Raw genomic sequence first — 19,535 nt, forward strand, 5'->3', positions numbered from 1 at the left:
AAGAAACGAGAAAAATCTCAAATAAATAAGTGAACCTAACACCCTAAGGAGGTAGAAAAAGAACAAACAAAGCCCAAAGCCAACAGAAAAAGGAAGTACTTAAGATTAGAATAGAAAAAAATACAATCAAGATTATAAAAATAGAATAGATCAATGAAACTAGGAGCTAGTTCTTTGAAAAGATAATAAAATTGATAAATCTTTAGCCAGACTCATTAAAAAAGAGAGAAAGTCAGTACTCAAATAAAATCAGAACTGAAGACTAACAACTAACACTATAAAAATACAAAGGAGTATAAGAGAATATTATAAAAAATGATATGTCAACAAATTGGATAACCTAGAAGATATGTATAAATTCCTAGGAACATATAATCTTCCAAAACTGAATTAGAAAGAAATAGAAATTTGAACAGAGTGATTACTGGCAATGAAATTGAAGGCATAATCAAAAAACTTCCAACAAACAAAAGTCCAAAACCAGATGGCTTGACAGGTGAATTCTACCAAAATATTCTACCAAAATTTTAAGTAAGAGGTAACACCTCTTCTTCTCAAACTATTCAAAACAAACAAACAAACAAACCAGAAAAAGAAGGGGGACCTGGGTGGCCCAGCTAGTTAAGCATCCAACTCTTGACTTCAATCAGGTTGTGATCTCAGGGTCGTAAGATCAAGCCCCACATTGGACTTCATGGTCAGCAGGGAGTCTGCTTGAGATTCTCCCCTCCCCCATTCACACACACATTCTAAAATAAATAAATCTTAAAAAAAAAAAGAAAGAAAAGAAAAAGGATAACTTCCAAATTCATTTTATAAGGCCAACATTACCCTAAAACCAGAGAAAGACACTACCAAAAAAGAAAACAAGAGGCCAATACCTCTGATGAACAAGAGAAAGGAAAAAAATCACATGTACATCTCAATAGATGCAGAAAAAATAACTGACAAAATACAAAACCCAGTCATGATAAAAACTCTCAATAAAAAAGTTTGGAGGGAATAAACTTCAATGTTATAAAGGCCATATATGAAAAACCCACAACTAACATCATCCTCAATGGTGAGAAACAGAGCTTTTCCTTTAAGATCAGAAACAAAACAAGGATGTCCACTCTTGCCACCTTTATTCAACACAGTACTGGAAGTTCCAGCCAATGAGACAACCAAAAGAAATAAAAGGCATCTACACGAGTAAGGAAGAAGTAAAAGTTCCACTGTTTGAGGATGACATTTTACTACATATAGAAAGCCCTCAAGATTCCACCAAAAAACAATTAGAACTAATAAATGAATTAAGTCAAGTTGCAGAACACAAAATTAATATACAGAAATCTATTGCATTTCTTTCTTTTTTTAAGATTGTATTTATTTGAGAGAATGCGTAAGCAGGGGGAGTGGCAGAGAGAGGGAGAAGCAAGCTCCGATGCGATCCCAGGACCCCTGGATCATGACGTGAGCAACCCAGGCACCCCTGCTGCATTTCTGTACACTAATAATGAAATAGCAAAAAGAGAAATTATGAAAATAATACCACTTACAGTTACACCAAAAGGAATAAAATACCTAGGAATAAACCTAACCAAATAATTCCAGTTACAATTACACCAAAAGGAATAAAATTAACCCTCCTAAAGCCATAAAACACTCTTGAAGAAACTGAAGATGACACAAACAAATGGAAAGATATTCTATGCTCAAGGACTGGAAGACCCAGTATTTTTCAAATGTCCGTATTATCCAAAGCAATCCACAGATTCAATGCAATCCCTATTAAAATACCAACATTTTTCAAGGAACTAGAATAAATAATAGTAAAATTTGTATGGAACCGCAAGAGTCCAAATACCCAAACAATTCTGAGAAAGAAGAACAAAAGTGGAGGTATAACAATCACAGATTGCAAGATATACTACAAAGCTATGTAATCAAAACACTATGGTACTGGCACAAAAACAGACACACAGATCAATAGAATAAAATAAAGAGCTCAAAAATAAACCCATGCATATATGGTTAATTAATCTATGATGAAGGAGGCAAGAATACACAATAGGGAAAAGACAGTCTCTTCAACAAATGGTGCAGAGAACACTGAACAGCTACATGCAAAAGAATGAATGTGGACCACTTCATTACACCACACACAAGAAATCAATGCAAAATAGATTAAAAATTTAAATGTCTGACCTAAAACGATAAAAATCCTAGAAGAAAACACAGGCAGTAATCTCTTTGACATTGGCTGCATGAACCATCCCTCTAGGTATGTCTCTTTGAGGGAAAGGAAACAAAAGCAAAATTAAATAAACCAAAGTGTAGTTTAGGACTATACCAAAGTAAAAAGCTTTTGCACAGCAAAGGAAACTATCAAAACAAAACAAAAAAAAGGCAACCTACCAAATGGAAGATATTTGCAAATGATATAGCCCACAAGGAATTAATATCCAAAATATACAAAGAACATACACAACTCAACACCAATGCCCTCCCAAAATAATCCGATTAAAAAATGGCCGGTGGACCTAACTAGACATTTTTCCAAAACAGACATACAGATGGCCAACAGACACATGAGAAAAGATGCTCATCATCACTGTCAGGAAAATGCAAATCAAAACCAAAGTGAGACACCACCTTACACCTATCAGAATGACTAAAATCAAAACCCAAGGAATAATAAGTGTTGATGAGGATGTAGAAGAAAAGGAACACTCGTGTACTGTTGGTAGGAATGCAAATTGGTACAGCACACACTCTGAAAAACAATAGAGCAGTTCCTCAAAAGATTAAAAATAGAATTTTGATATGATCCAGTAATTCCACTACTGGGTACTAACCGAAAGAAAACAAAAACACTAATTCTAAAAAATATATGCACCCTTGTTTACTTAAGTATTATTTACAATAGTCAAGATATGGAAGTAAACCTAGTGTTCATCCTTGGATGAATGGATAAAGAATATGTAATATTATTACAATGGAATATTACTCAGCCATAAAAAAGAATGAGATCTTACCATTTGCAGCAACATAGTTGGACCTCGAAGGTATAAAGCTAAGTGAAATAAATCAGTGAGAGAAAGACAAATACCACATGATTGTGCTCATGTATGGAATTTAAGAAACAAACAAACAAAGGAAGAAAGAGACCCAAAAACAGACTCTTAAATACAAAGAACTGGTGGTTGTAGAGGGGAGGTGGGCAGAGGGATGGATGAAATAAAGGGGAGTAAGAGTATACTCATCTTGATGCACAATGAGTAATAACAGAATTGGATCCTTATACTGTATACTTGAAACTGCATGTTAATTATAATTTGATTTTTTAAAAATCATCAACTAGGAAAAAAAGAAAAAAAAAGATTGAAGCTCAAGAGGAAAACAAAAGGATGACTCAAGGAGCAAGATTCTGGGGAAGGAGTCATCAAAAAAGACAAGCAGATGATCTGGCTGTGACATATTTCTACATATGATAACCAGAGTAAGTTCAGTTCATTTAGCTGCCTGGGCAACTATTTTTGAACTAAGATCACCACCACTCATTTCTAGGCAATTGCTAATTAGAACAACGTAGACATGTGACTCAGCTATTGAGAACAAGACAGTTCAATTATTTGCTGCTAACTGGCTGAATATCCAGGAGAGGGGTTACCATATTTTACCATTTGGACAGAAGAGCCGAAAGATAAACACGTAGCAGATACTAGCAAGAAATGATGCTAGCAAGAAACCTGATGACTTTCTGGGTTTTAGTTCTAATTCCACCCTGAGGCAAAGCCCTATTCCTGCCCTTGAGGAAGGTGCCCTGGTACTCTTTTTTTTTTTTTTTTTTAATTTATTTGATATAGAACGAGAGTGAAAGAGAAAGAGAGAGAGAGAGCACACAAGCTCCAGGAACAGTAGGCAGGAGAGAAGCAGACTCCCTGCCAAGCAGGGAGCGTGATGTGGGGCTTGATCCCAGGACTCAGGGATCATGACCTGAGCCGAAGGCAGATGCTTAACCAGCTGAGCCACCCGGACACCCCGGTGTCCTTGCTCTCTTCTTTTTTCAGTTAGCTCAAATTAATTGACACTTTTAAACAAAAGTCCTAATGAACACACATGCTAACAAATAAGAATTCATTCTTTAAAAAGGTTGCCTCTTATATAAAATCTGAAGACAGGCATAGCAAACCAGAATGTACGTTTTGAAAATAATTGCAGATGGCAGGAAAGAACTTGGAAATAAAGCCAAAATCAGACTGGGAATCTAATAATTATGTTGGGAAGCTACAAATATTTTGCAAAGACAAAGCAGACAAAATACTATCTGGAAATCAAGATCAACATAAAAGAACAAAAGCAGAACCTTTTACTTTAAAAAAATAGACTTTGAAAATTTTACTTCAAAAGGGGATTACCACTATGTCAAAACACCAATCCTCGGATAAAAATGTCCAATAATTGAAAATGTGAAAATGGAGATTGAAGAGTTAGAGATATTAACTTAAAAATTCCCTCAATAGTAGTGAAAACTAATACAAGAGATTTTACTTCAAAAATGAAGCTACTAATTTTCTTTAAAATTCATCAAAAATAAGATAGACTAACACTGTATGGAGAAAATGATGAATTAATGGACAGATATGGAATACAGAAACATAGTATGATATTATGGTAGAATCTAAGTGGTTGGTATAAAAATGTTTATTACAGGGCGCCTGGGTGGCTCAGTGGGTTGAGCCTCTGCCTTCGTAAGCTCGGGTCATGGTCTCAGGGTCCTGGGATTGAGGCCCGGGTCCGGCTCTCTGCTCGGCAGGGAGCCTGCTTCCCTGTCTCTCTGCCTGCCTCTCTGTCTACTCGTGACTTCTCTGTCAAATAAGTGAATAAATAAATAATTCTTTAAAACATTTTTTTAAATGTTTATTATAAAATTGAATTTTGCAGTATGTTTCAATTTTTTCAACATAGTATGTTGGGAGAAAAAGAAAACTACAGACATTATAATTCTTTTTTTTTTTTTAACATTTTTATTTGACTGATAGAGAGAAAGACAGCTAGAAAGGGAACACAAGAAGGGGGAGTGGGAGAGGGAGAAGCAGGCCTCCCACTGAGCAGGGAGCCCAATTTGGGGCTTGATCCCAGGAGCAGGAGGCAGACACCCAATGACTGAGTCACCCAGACGCCCTGACATTACAACTCTTAAGTTGCATCACAAGATGGAGAAAGATTTGACCAAAGAGTATGAGCCATCTGAATACGCATGTAGTATACAATATTAACTAATAACAATAAGTGGTTTAAACTGGCACACTGGGGTGCCTGGGTGGCTCAGTTGGTTAAGCGTCTGCCTTCGGCTCAGGTCATGATCCCAGAGTCCTGGCATCAAGCCCCACATCAGGCTCCCAGCTCAGCAGAGAGTCTCCTTCTCCCTCTCCCTCTGTTGCTCCCCCAGCTTGTGCGCAGTCTCTCTCTCTCTCTCTGTCAAATAAATAAATAAAATGTTAAAAATAAAAATAAATAAACTGGCACATTTAGCCACTTGCCTCAGCTCTCTCTCCTCATCACTTCCAAGGCCTAGGCAAGGTTAAGCAATATTTCCTAGGCTCTCTGTGGTCATGTTCTGGATTCCCTTTAGCAACCCAGGCCTAAACATTGCATTTCCTTTTAGGTGAATTTCTGGAAAGCTGCTTTCTTAAATTTTAAGATATAAATCTGCTCAAACATGATAGGAGTCTTTCTCCTGAGATTCCAATAATTTCCAATTCTTTATTCTTGGTCAAAATTAAATCCAAAGAAGCAACTGTGCTTTATTTCCGCCTCTGTCCACTGAGATGAATGAATAATGTATTCCAATGTTCTTTAACCCATCTAAAAAATTTCCGATGTTCTTTAATCCTTTTTAAAAATTTGTCTTATGGAAATTTTTAGGGATTTAATTGTAAAAAGTTTATCACAGCATTCTTTATAATAGGGAAAGACTGAACACAATAAAAAGTGATACTGTCCTGGTTGAACTTAGAGTACCTACATATAACGCAATACCTGATGAGTCCCTGAGGATGAGGTTACCATTAACATTTCTTGACATGGAAAGTTATACACATAAGATGGGATGCCTGGGTGGCTCAGTTGGCTAAGCGGCTGCCTTCAGCTCAGGTCATGATCCAGCGTCCTGGGATGGAGCCCCACATCAGGCTCCTTGCTCAGCAGGGAGCCTGCTTCTCCCTCTGCCTCTGCCTGCCACTCTGTCTGCCTGTGCTCACTCGCATGCTCTCTCTCTCTCTGACAAATAAATAAAAAAAAAGAAAGAAAGAAAGTTATACACATAAGATAGTGAAAAATGGTGGTTTCAAGACATTATTACAGCACAACTTTACACATATATGACATATCTAAAAGATGTCGAGAAGCTATAGTGTTTATCTCTTCATTATTTTCAAAAAGTCTTCATTTTGACTGTTTTTTTTCTTCAAATAAAATGTGTTACATTTCAGCATCAATTAAGTACCCTCTGATTTTTTAAAATTTATTTTTTATTATTTTTTAAAGATTTTATTTATTTGCTTGACAGATAGAGATCAGAAGCAGGCAGAGAGAGAGGAGGAAGTAGGCTCCCTGCCGAGCAAAGAGCTCAATGCGGAGCTCGATCCCAGGACCCTGGGATCATGACCTGAGCTGAAAGCAGAGGCTTTAACCCACTGAGCCACCCAGGCGCCCCTCCTCTGATTTTTTTTTTTTATTGTAAATTAACAGATACTCTGCTTTCAGAATAAGACTTCTAAAAGCTATCCAGGTAGCTGAAGGCCCCCAACATTACTGGGCCAAGTGCCATACTGGTTCTTTATTATACTGCCACATTCTCTTACTCTAATTCTTCTGATTCTATTTTTATCCAAATGCTCTCATCTATGTTTTTACCCTCAGATTTAAGAATTTTCTCATAGCATCTTAACATAGAAGAGCACTCCTCCACCATTCTAATCTATGTTTCTTTGAAATGAAGAGGCCCTTCTATTGCTATACGAGTCATCATTCCTCCCACTTCTTGCCTCTAGTCTAGCACTTAGCACCCTGCATTAACAGAAGACATATCAGTTTTCCTTAGTAGACCTACATGTCCCATAAGGCAGAAACTATGTGCTAATTATCCCCAGTGCTTAGCACATAGAAAACAATAATCAACTGCCAACAAACTTGAGTAGATGGAAGATTCAAACAGCTGAGAAGATGCCAAGAGGTATCTAGCTGCTTTAAATGAATTAAAGTCTCCAGGCCTAAATATTATATCGCATGATACTTAACAATGATTTAAGAGTTATTATTTATAATATAAGAAATCACAAGGAAGAGATAACCAACAACTGCCCAGTCTCGATTCTCAAAAATAAAAAGACCCTCAAAACGCACAGACCCTGAAGCCCGGTGTCCAAAGAGCAAAGATCTTCCAGAAAGTGGTACAAGGAAAGTTGTGGAAGTTAGAAAATGTAGGATGAATAAGAGACCTTGACTAAAACAGAAGAGACAGGTAAACTAGGAGCTAAGGTTTCAACGGTACACACTTTTTTTTTTTTAAGATTTTATTTCTTTATTTGACAAGCAGAGATCACAAGTAGGCAGAGAGGCAGGCAGAGAGAAAGGAGGAAGCAGGCTCCCCCTGAGCAGAGAGCCCCACGCAGGGCTCGATCCCAGGACTCTGGGATCATGACCTGAGCCGAAGGCAGAGGCTTTAACCCACTGAGCCACCCAGCCACCCCTCAACGGTACACTCCAGCTGCACTTGTTTTTCCACCTAAAACAACACACATGTGCATCCCCTTAAGGTATTTGCACATGTTATTTCTGTGCCCAGAACGCTCACTCAACTAGATATCCATAGAGCTTAACACTCTCATCTCCTTCAAATATTTGCTTAAATGTCATGTTCTCCAGTGATATCCTTTTTAAAATCTGAACACTGCCCCCTTACTCTGTTCTTTTTCTTTTTGCCATAGCACTTAGCACTTTCTAACATACTTAATAATTGATTTATTTACTGTTATTATCTATTTCACCTATAAGAATATAAGTCCCATGAAAGAATAGATCTTTGCCTATTTTGTTCACTGACACAGCCCAAACACCTAGAACACAAGTGACCAATAAAAACTTGTTTAATCCACAAAATGGTTTTAAGAACGATTTTGAAGAAAAAAATGACTAGAACTGGTGATATCAGCACAGTATCAAGGAAAAAGCTCTAGACTTGAGATAAAAGATCTGGATTCAAATCTAAACCCTACCACTTAGTGTATATAGCAAATGACTGTTTTCTAGCAAACGTCTGCAAACTTTAGTTACTAATCTGTAAAATGGGTGGTTGTGAAGATCAGATGAGATAAAAGTGTATAAGAGTAGCAGTTGCTTAAGCATCTGCCTTCGGCTCAGGTTATGATCCCAGGATCCTGGGATCGAGTCCAGCATCAGGCTCCTTGCTCAGCAGGGAATGTGCTTCACCCTCTGCCTGCTGTTCCCCCTTGCCTGTGTGCTCACTCTCTCTCTGACAAAATAAATAAATAAAATCTTAAAAAGAGAGAGAGAGTTCAATCTTAAAAGAAAAAAAAGATGAAATGAAAGCCAGAAAGGTAACTTCATTTGGAAACAAGAAAGGACAGATAATGAGTTAGATTTCAATATGCAGTTGTGCTGTCCAACATGGTATGTAACTAGCCACATATGCCTATTTAAATTTAAAAAATTAATTAAAATTGAAAAAAATTTAAAATTCAGCTCCTTGGTCATAATGATACTTCAAGTCCTTAATGGCCACATGTGGTTAGTGGCTACCATATTATATAGCAGATTACAGAACATTTCCAGCATCACAGAAAGCTCTAGAGCATAGTGCTGATTTATAAACTTTGAGTTGACAGCAGAATAGAAATCGAGTGTTATTTTAGTATCTCTGATGCTGGATTCCTGGAAAGCTCAGGATGAAGAAATGCAAAATCCAACCACATAAACAATCTGAGTTGGAATTGCAAAATGTGAATATAACAAATTAAATAATTCATATTATTTCATTACAAGGTACTAGAATACATGAACACACCCAAGTTGATAATATGAGGTCAACTATAAATAGAGTTTGGAGAAGCCCAGTAAAGTTACCAACAAGAATTTGGTCAGCATGCCAGCTTAAATCTCTGGTTAGTAACTTCAGATATGCCTGCAGGACAAATATTACATGCAATACAAGAGTTTTCTTAGTGAATGATAAGATACCTATAGCTCCAAATCTCACCCAAGAAGCAAACTACCTCGTCAAAAGTAACTGCAGCTACCTAGAATGGTATAGCTTTCCTTAATGAATAAGCTTATTTCAACTATAAAAAGATCTAGAATTAAATATACAAATGCTTGAGAAGGGACTCAAAATCAGATGTTACTGTTTTTGTTTCAAGAAAGCTATGCAGAAATTGATCTTTTATATACTTAGAAAATTGAAGAGGATCTCACTTATAAGAATGAATGGCTTGTAAAAAATTTCAAATGTGTAACTGAATTAAAGACTTAGACTTGTGACTTTAAGCTGATCTTATAAGTTTATAAATAACATTTGAACACTGCAAAGACTTTAAGGTCACAGTGTTTAAAAAGGCAGTTTTATGTTTACATTAAATGTTTACCATTTAATCATTTTAGCCTATTTCTATGCAGCAATATCTATGAAAACATTAGATATGTACTTCATAATAAAATCAATAAATTTTCAAACCTAAATTTAGCAAGCCACCTAAATGCTCATCCTGAACAAAATGGATAAACTGAATGGGATGCCTGGGAGGCTCAGACGGTTAAGGGTCTGCCTTTAGCGCAGAACCCAGAGTTGGGCTTCCTGCTCAGCAGGGAGTTTGCTTCTCCCTCTCCCTTTGTTCCTCCCACTGCTCTATTCTCTCTCACTCACTCTCTCTGTAAATAAGTAAATAAAAGCTTTTAAAACACACACACACACATACATACATCCAATGGAATACTACTCAGCAGTAAGAATGAACAAAATACAATACTAATACTAATACAACTAGACATGAAAACATAGATGAGTATTACAAACATAACAATAAGGGAAAGAAGCCACACACTAAAGAATATACACTACATGACTCCATGTATGTAAAGCTCAAAACAAGCAAATCCAACTCCAGACAAGGTTGCAGTTATCCTGGTGGGAGGTGAAGAGGAACATGAAGGCTTCTGGGGACTGACTGGTAATGTTGCTTCTTAATCTAAATAATGATAAGATGGATGTACTCGATTTGTGAAAAGTAATTAAGCTGTAAACATGATTTGTGCACCTACTTTTATAATAAATTTAATAAAAAATTAATTTATAAATTATATAAATTTATAATTTATAATTTATATAATTTATAAAATTTATAATTTATATAATTTATAAAATTAATAAAAACTTAATTAAAAGGTCTAACAAAAAATAATAAGTATATACACAAACATTTATAACCACCCAAGTAAGACTGTAAGACACGTACCATCCCAAATTATCTCAGGACCATCACTACTATGTGTACTATACTTTGGAAACATTAACATATCAAAGAAAAGGGGAAAGGAAGGACATGTCCCCAGAAGAGCAATAATTCTGGTGTAGAGCTAGAGCACATAGTAGGTACCAAGGAAATCAGAGGCCTAGAAAGGCCAGTTTGTTCCCCTGGAAGACCTTAACTGCCCTAAACAAGAAAATTGTGGAATGTATTCAGTAGGCAATGGGAATGACACATGCAAATGATGCAGGTGGACGACTACCTACCATAAAGTTTTCAACCCTTTCCCTTAATTTACTCAAAAATGTGTCAGTAATACCTCCATTCTCCAGCATCCAGTTTCCAGTCTGGAGGGAATTCAGAAGAGTAGCTGACCTGATCTCCCCAATGGTCACACAGTCATCCCTCCTCATGGGAGGAGTGAATTACCTTGTTAGTAATTTCTGAGAAGAGGACCAAGCTTCTGGAGTCAGCCTTCTCTCTCCTTAGAATTTATCAGCTACAAAGTGGTTATAATAGAGTCTGTCTCAGGGCCATGTATAAGGATTTCTGGAGTTGGCTCTGCTCTGGCAGGGGAGGCCTTCTGTGGTCCAGCATTACCTGTGACTATCTATCCAATTCAGAGTAATTATTAGGTAGTCCAAATCTAAGCCATATTCTCCAATCAACTTCATTTGTAATAAAGCTGGCATTTTTATCTCCACTTGTCTATACTCTATGTATATTCTCAACTGATGCTCAACTCAGATGTGGGACAGTGATAAAATTAAATATTACTCCTAAAGCCTAACAAATGAGGAGAATACTAATGGGAGGAGGGTAATTACTATTTCGTGCCAAAAGAGTAAATTCTACTCAGGATATTTTGATTTGGTTTGGAGTTGAAATTAACATACTAATCTGCTGAACAACAGAAATTCTCTTATCAATAATAAGAAAATAAAATTGGAAGGAGTAATACTTGCTTAGCATTTCCTTTTAAAGTGTTCCATAAAGTATATCATCTGACTACAACAGCACTCTACTCCCCTGCAGCCTAAAAATAGATCACTTAATTTATTCCTAGATATTTTTATTAAGTGACTGGGGGTAGGTGGCTTTATAGTAGGTAACTTCCTGACATAACGAAGTCTACTTGCAGAAAATGTGGTCCATTCCAAAATGATACTTGCAATCTAAGAGAAGTATATTTCTGTTTTATTCTCAAATTGTTCTCTCCCACAAATGAAACAGCAAAATCCACTCATAGAAGGAAACAGATCGGTCTATTTTTTAAAACCATGCATTGTGTTTTTGAAAATTAAGACTTTCAGTTTGATAGGATCATATATTTTGTAATTTATTCAGTAAGTACAATATAAACTAGTGCCTTAACCATATGACACTATACTTAATCATGATCTCTTTAATCACAAATGGTTGAAACTTGGCATGACAAAGATGCCTTCCTAGGAAACATTTACACAAGGTCAACTCAGCTTTTTTCTGTCTGGAAAACATCTACTAGGGATTCTGGGAGCTCTTAAATAATACATCATTTTTTAAAGAATGGTGTGCATAAATGGCAGTATAAGTAAATTAAGCAATTGGTAGCAGTCTTAAGCAGATCTTCTTTTGTTCGGAGGAGAGTTTGTAACCTCTGTAAAAATTGCCATAGAACAGTTCTGACTAACACAAACCACAACTGGGAAAGCCGTTAACAGTGCACAGGGACGGATGTCACAAGGGATTTTTTCTTCACTTTTTCTAACATTACAATAGCTTTTTTTAAACTGAAAAAATCCAAAACCAAGGTATAAAAATGTCACATAATTGGCATTTACTATGATTTTCAAGAATCTAAAACTGCAACCAGTAGCAAGATTAAAAAAAGAAACTATTCATGCAATTTAAAGAAAAACAGAGGGTCCAAAAGCAAACCATCACTTATCACTCTCAAAACTCTGCTCAGCAATTTCAAATAATGAGAATATATGTTCCTGGATAGAAGTAATTCCTATCAACTCATAGGAAACCAACGTGATAAGTGCAACAGGTTATGATTGGCCCACCCTCTTAAATATCCATGTTGCTCAAGACTCTTACCATCCCTCTTCTATTATCATTGCTCCAAAACTCCTATGGCATAGAGTCACATAATCTTATGTATTACTTAATGCACTAATTTCCAAACCTCAAATCCATCTTTTCCTCTATTCTCATTGGCATCATCTTGATTTAATCCTTCATTATTTCTCACCTGTTCCACTGTAACAGCTCCCTAACCGGTCTTCCTATGTGCATTCTCATCCTTCTCCAGTCTATTCTTAACACTGTACCTGGATGCAAACCCAAACCTGATATGATCAAGTCTCTTCCCAGCTTAACTGCCTCAAAGGTTTGCTGTTACCTAATCTCTTTGGCTGCTTCATTTTTCTTCATTACAGTTATAACCATCTGACATACTGTATTACTTATTTGCTATCTCCACCCCAACTAGAATGTAAGTCCATAAGGGCAGAGTTTTTGTCCACTGCTATATGTTGCATAGTAAGCACTGAAATAGTCACACATGAATGAGTGAATGAGTAAATGAATGAATTAATGGACTGATGATCTATAGACCAAGGCCTCCACGACGGGCCAGGGCCGTCCTCTTTTTACACCACTCCCACCTCTACCAATACTAAATTGTTCAATTACCTAAATACAATATGCACTTTCATGCCCCCCTTGCTTTGCCATATGCTATTATCTTTGCCTGGAACTGTCTTCACCATCCAATCAATCTGCCACACCATCATCCATATTTTAAAACTGTCTCCAGAAAGCTTTCCCTGACCCCAAGGATAATCACTCTTTCTTTCCTTTTTGCTACATCTATCTACATCTGTATTCATAGCAGCTTTACTCAAACTGTACTGGAATGTGTATCTCCCTTACCACTGTGAATTCTTTGAGGCAAGGACAATTATTTATCTCTCTGCCTTCAGTGCCTAGGATGATACTTGTCATAAAGCAACTATTCTATAAAAATTGGATAAATTAACATGTGAAGGTCCTGTGAGGGAAACAAAAACATGAAGTTTCAAGAAGTCACCCCTTCAATTCTATGATGAAAACCAGCCCTGAGATAGAAGAATTACAACCAGTGACATCATCCAAGGTAATCAGAGAGGAGTTATACAAATAACACACATCAGCAAGTGATTCCAAAATAAGAGACAAATAGTCACACTCACACTTTATTAGATTTACATGCTGGCTCCTTGCTCCATCATTCGTCTTCCCTTTAGACTCAGCTTGGCTGCTGGCAAACTGAAGCCCAGCAAGGCAGAAGGAAGTTGGCTCCCCAACAACAATATAGCAAGTAGATCACTCTCCAAGAGAGATCACTCTTCTATTTAATAAAAGTTTTTATGTTCCCTATTTTGATTCAAACTTCAAAAGAGTTGTACAGGGCTAGATATTACCACTAGCCACACCTAACTCTGAACCAAAGACCAAAGCTTTCTAACCATAATCTACACCAATGATAGGTAACAGTTGTGCCTTCTGTCTACGGAGTAACCACAGAGACCAGTCACCTTCAGCCATGGGAAGCCTCATTCATTACCTCAGTGTGCCTTATAAACATTATTATTTTTCTCTGACTGTTGCAGATGAAGGCCCCTAAATCCAACTATAAGGAATACCTGACCTACCTACTTAGTTCTAAGATTGTGAACATGCATAAAAATGTACATCATACAGATACATACAAATGAACAGACATAAATGTACATGAAGGGGTAATGTACATTTCCCCTAATGTACACTTGGGGGAAAAAAAGTTTTAAACCCAATGATGGCTCAAATAACATCAAGTGAAGCCTGTGGCCAGGATGTGATCTTTGATTCCTCCCTCTCCCATCATTCAGTAAACAAGTCATAAAAAATTTACGTCTTAATATTTTTTCAAATAGGTTTGCCTACTCCCAGTATTGTACCTTAGTTCAGAATGGCAGTATTTGCCATCAGAGTAATAGTCTCCTAATTGGCTACCCTGTCCTTGGACTCAATGAAAATTGCATCTACCATTTCATCTGAAGGGTTGTATAACCAGCAATGCACTTAAAGCACTTGATCACTTAACTCTGTATTGCTGAATTCTCACAGCAACACTACAGAGCAGGAATTACTGTCCTCATTTTCACAAAGGACCAAAGCTCTGAAAAAGGTTAAGTGACTTGCCCAAGGTCATGCAACTAGAATCATGTAGTGGAAATCCAAACTCAGGTCTTGGTTCCCAGCCTTAACTTTCTGCTTAACCTTCTTCAATTCGGTCCCCAATGCAACCTTTCTAAAAGGTAAATGTAATATTTTGCCCCACATAAAATCCTGCAAACAAGACTTGCCTCCTCTCCTCACCCCCTGTCATTCTCAACCCCTCCTACCCCAGAGAACTTCCAACAGTTTCCCAATCTGTCTTTCGCTGCTTTATCTGTGAATACAGTTTTTCTGCCAAAAACACTTTTCTCCTTTGGCACGTTACTTCCAACCCAAACTTCAAGATTTGCTCAATCCTTACTCTGGGAAGCCTTCCCCCTGACATACAGACCTAAAATTAGGGTTAGTGACCATCTGCTATGGTTATCAGCTAAATTTCTTACCACACTGTATTATGACTTTGCCCTACTAGGCTATTAGTTCCTTAAGTAAATACTGCATTTTGTATTCCGGGTAGAGTAAGTACTAGCAGATGAAGGACTCATGAATGTGGAATTAATAAATGAATTCACCACAAGTAGTACAAGTTAAGAAACTGACCCTAAAGTTAATATGACCTAGTCTGGAATTCTAACATGCAACATCTGAAGCAGGCTTTGTAAATCTGTTCTATTTCTTCATCTGTAGAAAACTCAAGAGTTTGAAGAGGAGTAAAAGAAATAACAGACTTAACACAATCTCTGGCACACTGACAGTATCATTAAACATTAGCAACACTTTTTTTCCCACTCTGAAAGTTCGTCCACATGACAAAGCCACATCTCAGAAAATATTTTCTCTGGTAGCTGCCATCAGCGCTTAAGATTTCTCCAAAGAGTAGTAAGCCAGGGTCACTTAAAAACATCCTCAGCCACAGGCAAGGGTCTTTCAGCTTCTAGTTACAGCAGAGTTCAGTAGTCACCACCACAACCTAAATCATTTAACTAGTATCTGAAGTTTTTTGCTTCTTACCCATCCCTCACTTTTCTCCCTTCAAAGTCAAAGACCATGCCCCTAAGCAAATGGAAACCTGCCCCCATAGAAACCAGTCAGCACCTTCCCCCCAAGAACCACCTCTCGCCACTCCCAGTCTAGCGCGAATTTGAAGAAAGCCATCACCTAGTGCAAACTTAAATCTTGGAGGATCATGTCAGAAACCTTTCTATCCATTCGAAGACCTTCTCCCCAACTATTAATTCAGGATAATGAATTCCTGGCATTAAGACTCCAAGAAAACGGGTCCCCCGAAGTCTTCCCCAGATTTGTTACTCCCAAAGTGACCAAAATGCACCGTTCCATCCCGCCCCCTTCCTGCCAGAGTCCAGGGTCTCGCCCACTCTTTCTCGAGACGGTTCTTCACTTTCAGGGACCGGGATGCTTTCCTCCCACTGGTGTCACCTCCCTTCCCACCTTGCCTTTGCCCTCCCGCGGCACAGGCCGGGCCTGGTCTCGCCGCCAGCCTGCTGCACAGAGCCGCTACTCACCGCTTCTTGGGGATGGTGCCTGACTCCTGCACGGCGGGAGTGGCAGTGGGCGCCGCCGTGGCCGCCGACGCGGCTCTCCGCGCTTTGCACTCATTGGTACTCACAGCCTCCTGGGGCCGGCCCAGCAGATGGCCCGAGAGAACCCGGAGCCTCCGCCCGGCGCGGTCCCGGTCTGGGTCCGGGTCCCGGTCCCGGTCCGCTGCAGAGCCGGAGCTCGCACCCACGTCCGTTCCACCCGCTGCAGCCGCCGCCTCCGCCATGGCTTCCGCCTTGTGCCGCCGCCCCGGACCGCTGGGCGCGGGTGAAAGGTCGCTCAGAGCGGCGCCCGGCGCGACCATTCGCTGCGGCGCATCCCGGCAGCCACTGCGGCGACTGGGCGGCGGGTGCCATGCGCCGGGAGTCTAGCAATCTCAGCTCCCGCCCACCGCGCCCGCCCGCCCTCCGCGGTCACGCCTCGGACGGCGAGCACCTGCCAAGCAGGTGAGTTTGGGCAGTCCCGGATTGGTCCAGACACGGCTGGGTTGAGCTGGACCAGAATCCAAACCACAAGCTTCCCGCGATGGTCTAGTACTCAGAGTGGTGACCTCGGGTGTCGCCTTGGCCTCCGGAGCAGCTTGACAGGGCAGACGCCTAGGACCAGGGTACTGCTGGACCTGATAGCTTAAGAAGCGCCATTCTTCTGAATGAGCTCCTGCTACTCCCCGTGTCCCCTCTGCGTCACTAAAGTAACTCAAAACTGCCTTGTTGCTTGTAACCATTAGAGCAAATAGCGGTCATTTTCTCCTCATCTACTTAGTGACTGGCACTGTGCTTAACACTAGATCTCAAGTAATCTCCATTGTAACGATGAAAAAACTGAAGCTCAGAGACACTAACTTGCCTGAGGACGTAGAACGGAGTTGCAACCGAGATTCTTATTCCATTCCTTACTGAATGCTATGCCCTTCCTTACTTTAATGGAGCCAGGCTTTATCGCTGCAGATAGAATTGCCCAACAGCTGTTCTTAGAACTTCTTGCTTTTCTATAAATTGACTTTCTGGATAATAACACTTGGTGAAATTAGGGGGATCTCCCAGGGCAGTGCACCTTGCAGATCTAACCATCAGAAGTAAAGTTCCTTTTTGCATAATGAGCAATTCAAAGTCTTGAGAATGGTAAGAAAATGGGTTGCCATAGGCATTCTAAGCCCAGTGAAGTCACCTTCTTTCCACATAACCACCTTCTTTCTAACACAGGCTCTGTGAAAGAGTTAAGATATCCCAGGAGCTATTTGACTAATCTAAAAGAACTACTTAATAGTTCTGAGAAAATTCAGACAATGAGAAAGATGATGTTAACTACCAGATCTCCAGCTCTTAAAAGATAGTTCAACATTAAATATCCAGGTTAGCTCTGGAATCATTGAACCCAACTCCTGTGTAGCTGCTCCTTTTCTCCACTGGCTATTTGGAATGGAGAAGAAAAGGAAAAGGAGCAAATCGCTGAGTGCTCGAAGGGGAAAGTCTCCTCAAGCTTGAGAGTTCAGCCACTCTAACCCTCAAGCTTCTCACACTCTTTCTACATGCTACTAGAAGAGCATTAAAATTTGCTTGCAGTCATGTAAAATTGGCATTTTTCTTGACAAAAATGCTATTAATAAGCAACAACTTCCTCAGAATTTTTTTCTGGAATGAGACTGGTCTATTAATTTTTTGCTTGACTCTCAGAGAGCTTAGTCTAACACTAGGCAATAGTTAACTGATTTCTTCACTATTGTCCAAACTGAGGTATGGATATACTTCTCACCAACTCTGAGGAGGAATTCTCAGTGGAAAAATTAGAGATTTTTTTCAAATATATATATATACAGTAATGAAATACAGGCAGTGAAAACATATGTACCTAATTCATTACTATGTGCTAGGAGATACAGAAGTACGTAAGTCAGTGACTCATCTGCATTATATAATCAGGCTAATTAGGAGTTAGGATATATGTCGGGGGGAGATATATGATACTGTTGGGTGGGATAAGTGTGATGTAGGTAAAGGGTTTCCTACCCTCTCTCCTAACAAGAACAAAGCCCAAGCAGAGTGCCTTGAAATTTATTTCAAAGAGAGAATGTTCCACACAAAGTGTGGTCCATTGGGATGCTTAGGATTACCGCAAAAAGCAAAACCTCAGTGAATATAACATTCAGGAGGGCCATCTCAACACCCTGTTTTTTCTGGGTCCTGGAACACTTGGCCCTTAATAACCTGGATCCAATGAAGGGCAGACCACATATACAGAAACAAAGGGTGAGCCTAAGAACAAAAGGAATTTTAAATGGAATGCCTTTAATTTGCACTTATGATACCTCTTCTGACATGAGGCACAAGAAGAGTCTAAATAGGATAGTACCAAATCACATGCACTACATTACTGCACTGATTTCCATTACTTCTCTACAGAGCTGCTGGTCTATTAATTTTTACTTGTCTCTCAAGAGAGCTTAGTCTAACACTAGGCAATAGTTAACTGAGTTCTTCACTGTTGTCCAAACTGAGGTATGAATACACGTCTCACCAATTCTCAGGAAGCAAAATTTATAAATTTTGCATGTATCAACAGAGTAACCTATTTTAAGGAATTCCCTGATGAAGGAATTCTTGCATTTTATACATTTTTATTGTAAAATACAACACAGAGAAAAATGAACCAAAGTATAAATTATCACAGATCAAACACCCACGTAGCTTCCATCTAGATTGAGAAATTGAACATTGCCAGCACCCTGGAAATCCCCCTTATGCCCTCTCGGAATGGCTTAGCCCTTCCTATCCGCCAAAGGTAACCACGATCCTCAGTTTCATAGTACATATTTCCTTGTTTTTCTTTATGGTTCTAACAATTAAGCATGCATCCCTTACCAGCTTTTAAAATTTAAATAATCATATGATATGTTCTTTTGTGTCTGGTTTCTTTGACTCAGCATTATGTTTGTGATAGTCATCCCTATTATTGCATGTAATTGTAGTTCATTCATTTTCTTTGCTGTATAATATTCCTTTAAAATATATATATATATATATATATATATATATATATACACACACACACACACACACACACACACATATCAGAGTTTCTATAGCTAATGTTCTATAATTAATGGACACTTGAGTTGTTTCCAATTTGGGACTCTCATGGGTAAGGTTGCTATGAACATTTTTGCATATGTCTCGAGGTAGACATGTAGATGAATTTCTGTTAAGTACCCATGTAAGAATAACATTACTAGATCTCCAAGGATGCATATGTTCAATAGATAAT

At 38.6% G+C, this 19,535-nt stretch overlaps 1 protein-coding gene across 1 annotated transcript in view; it reads right to left on the bottom strand.

Annotated features, from left to right (window-relative positions):
- Positions 1–16,605, bottom strand: part of AGPS (alkylglycerone phosphate synthase) — a 149,603-nt gene extending 132,998 nt beyond the window's left edge. Inside the window, exon 1 of the mRNA XM_045066947.1 lies at positions 16,241–16,605. Coding sequence (XP_044922882.1) covers positions 16,241–16,578 — 338 coding nt within the window. The 5' untranslated portion in view covers positions 16,579–16,605. The remainder of the gene's footprint in view (positions 1–16,240) is intronic.
- Between the last annotated feature and the right edge of the window lie 2,930 nt (positions 16,606–19,535).

The sequence above is a fragment of the Mustela putorius genome, unplaced genomic scaffold (assembly GCF_011764305.1).
Source record: "Mustela putorius furo isolate JIRA1106 unplaced genomic scaffold, ASM1176430v1.1 tig00003869_pilon_pilon_pilon, whole genome shotgun sequence".
Lineage (NCBI taxonomy): Eukaryota > Metazoa > Chordata > Mammalia > Carnivora > Mustelidae > Mustela > Mustela putorius.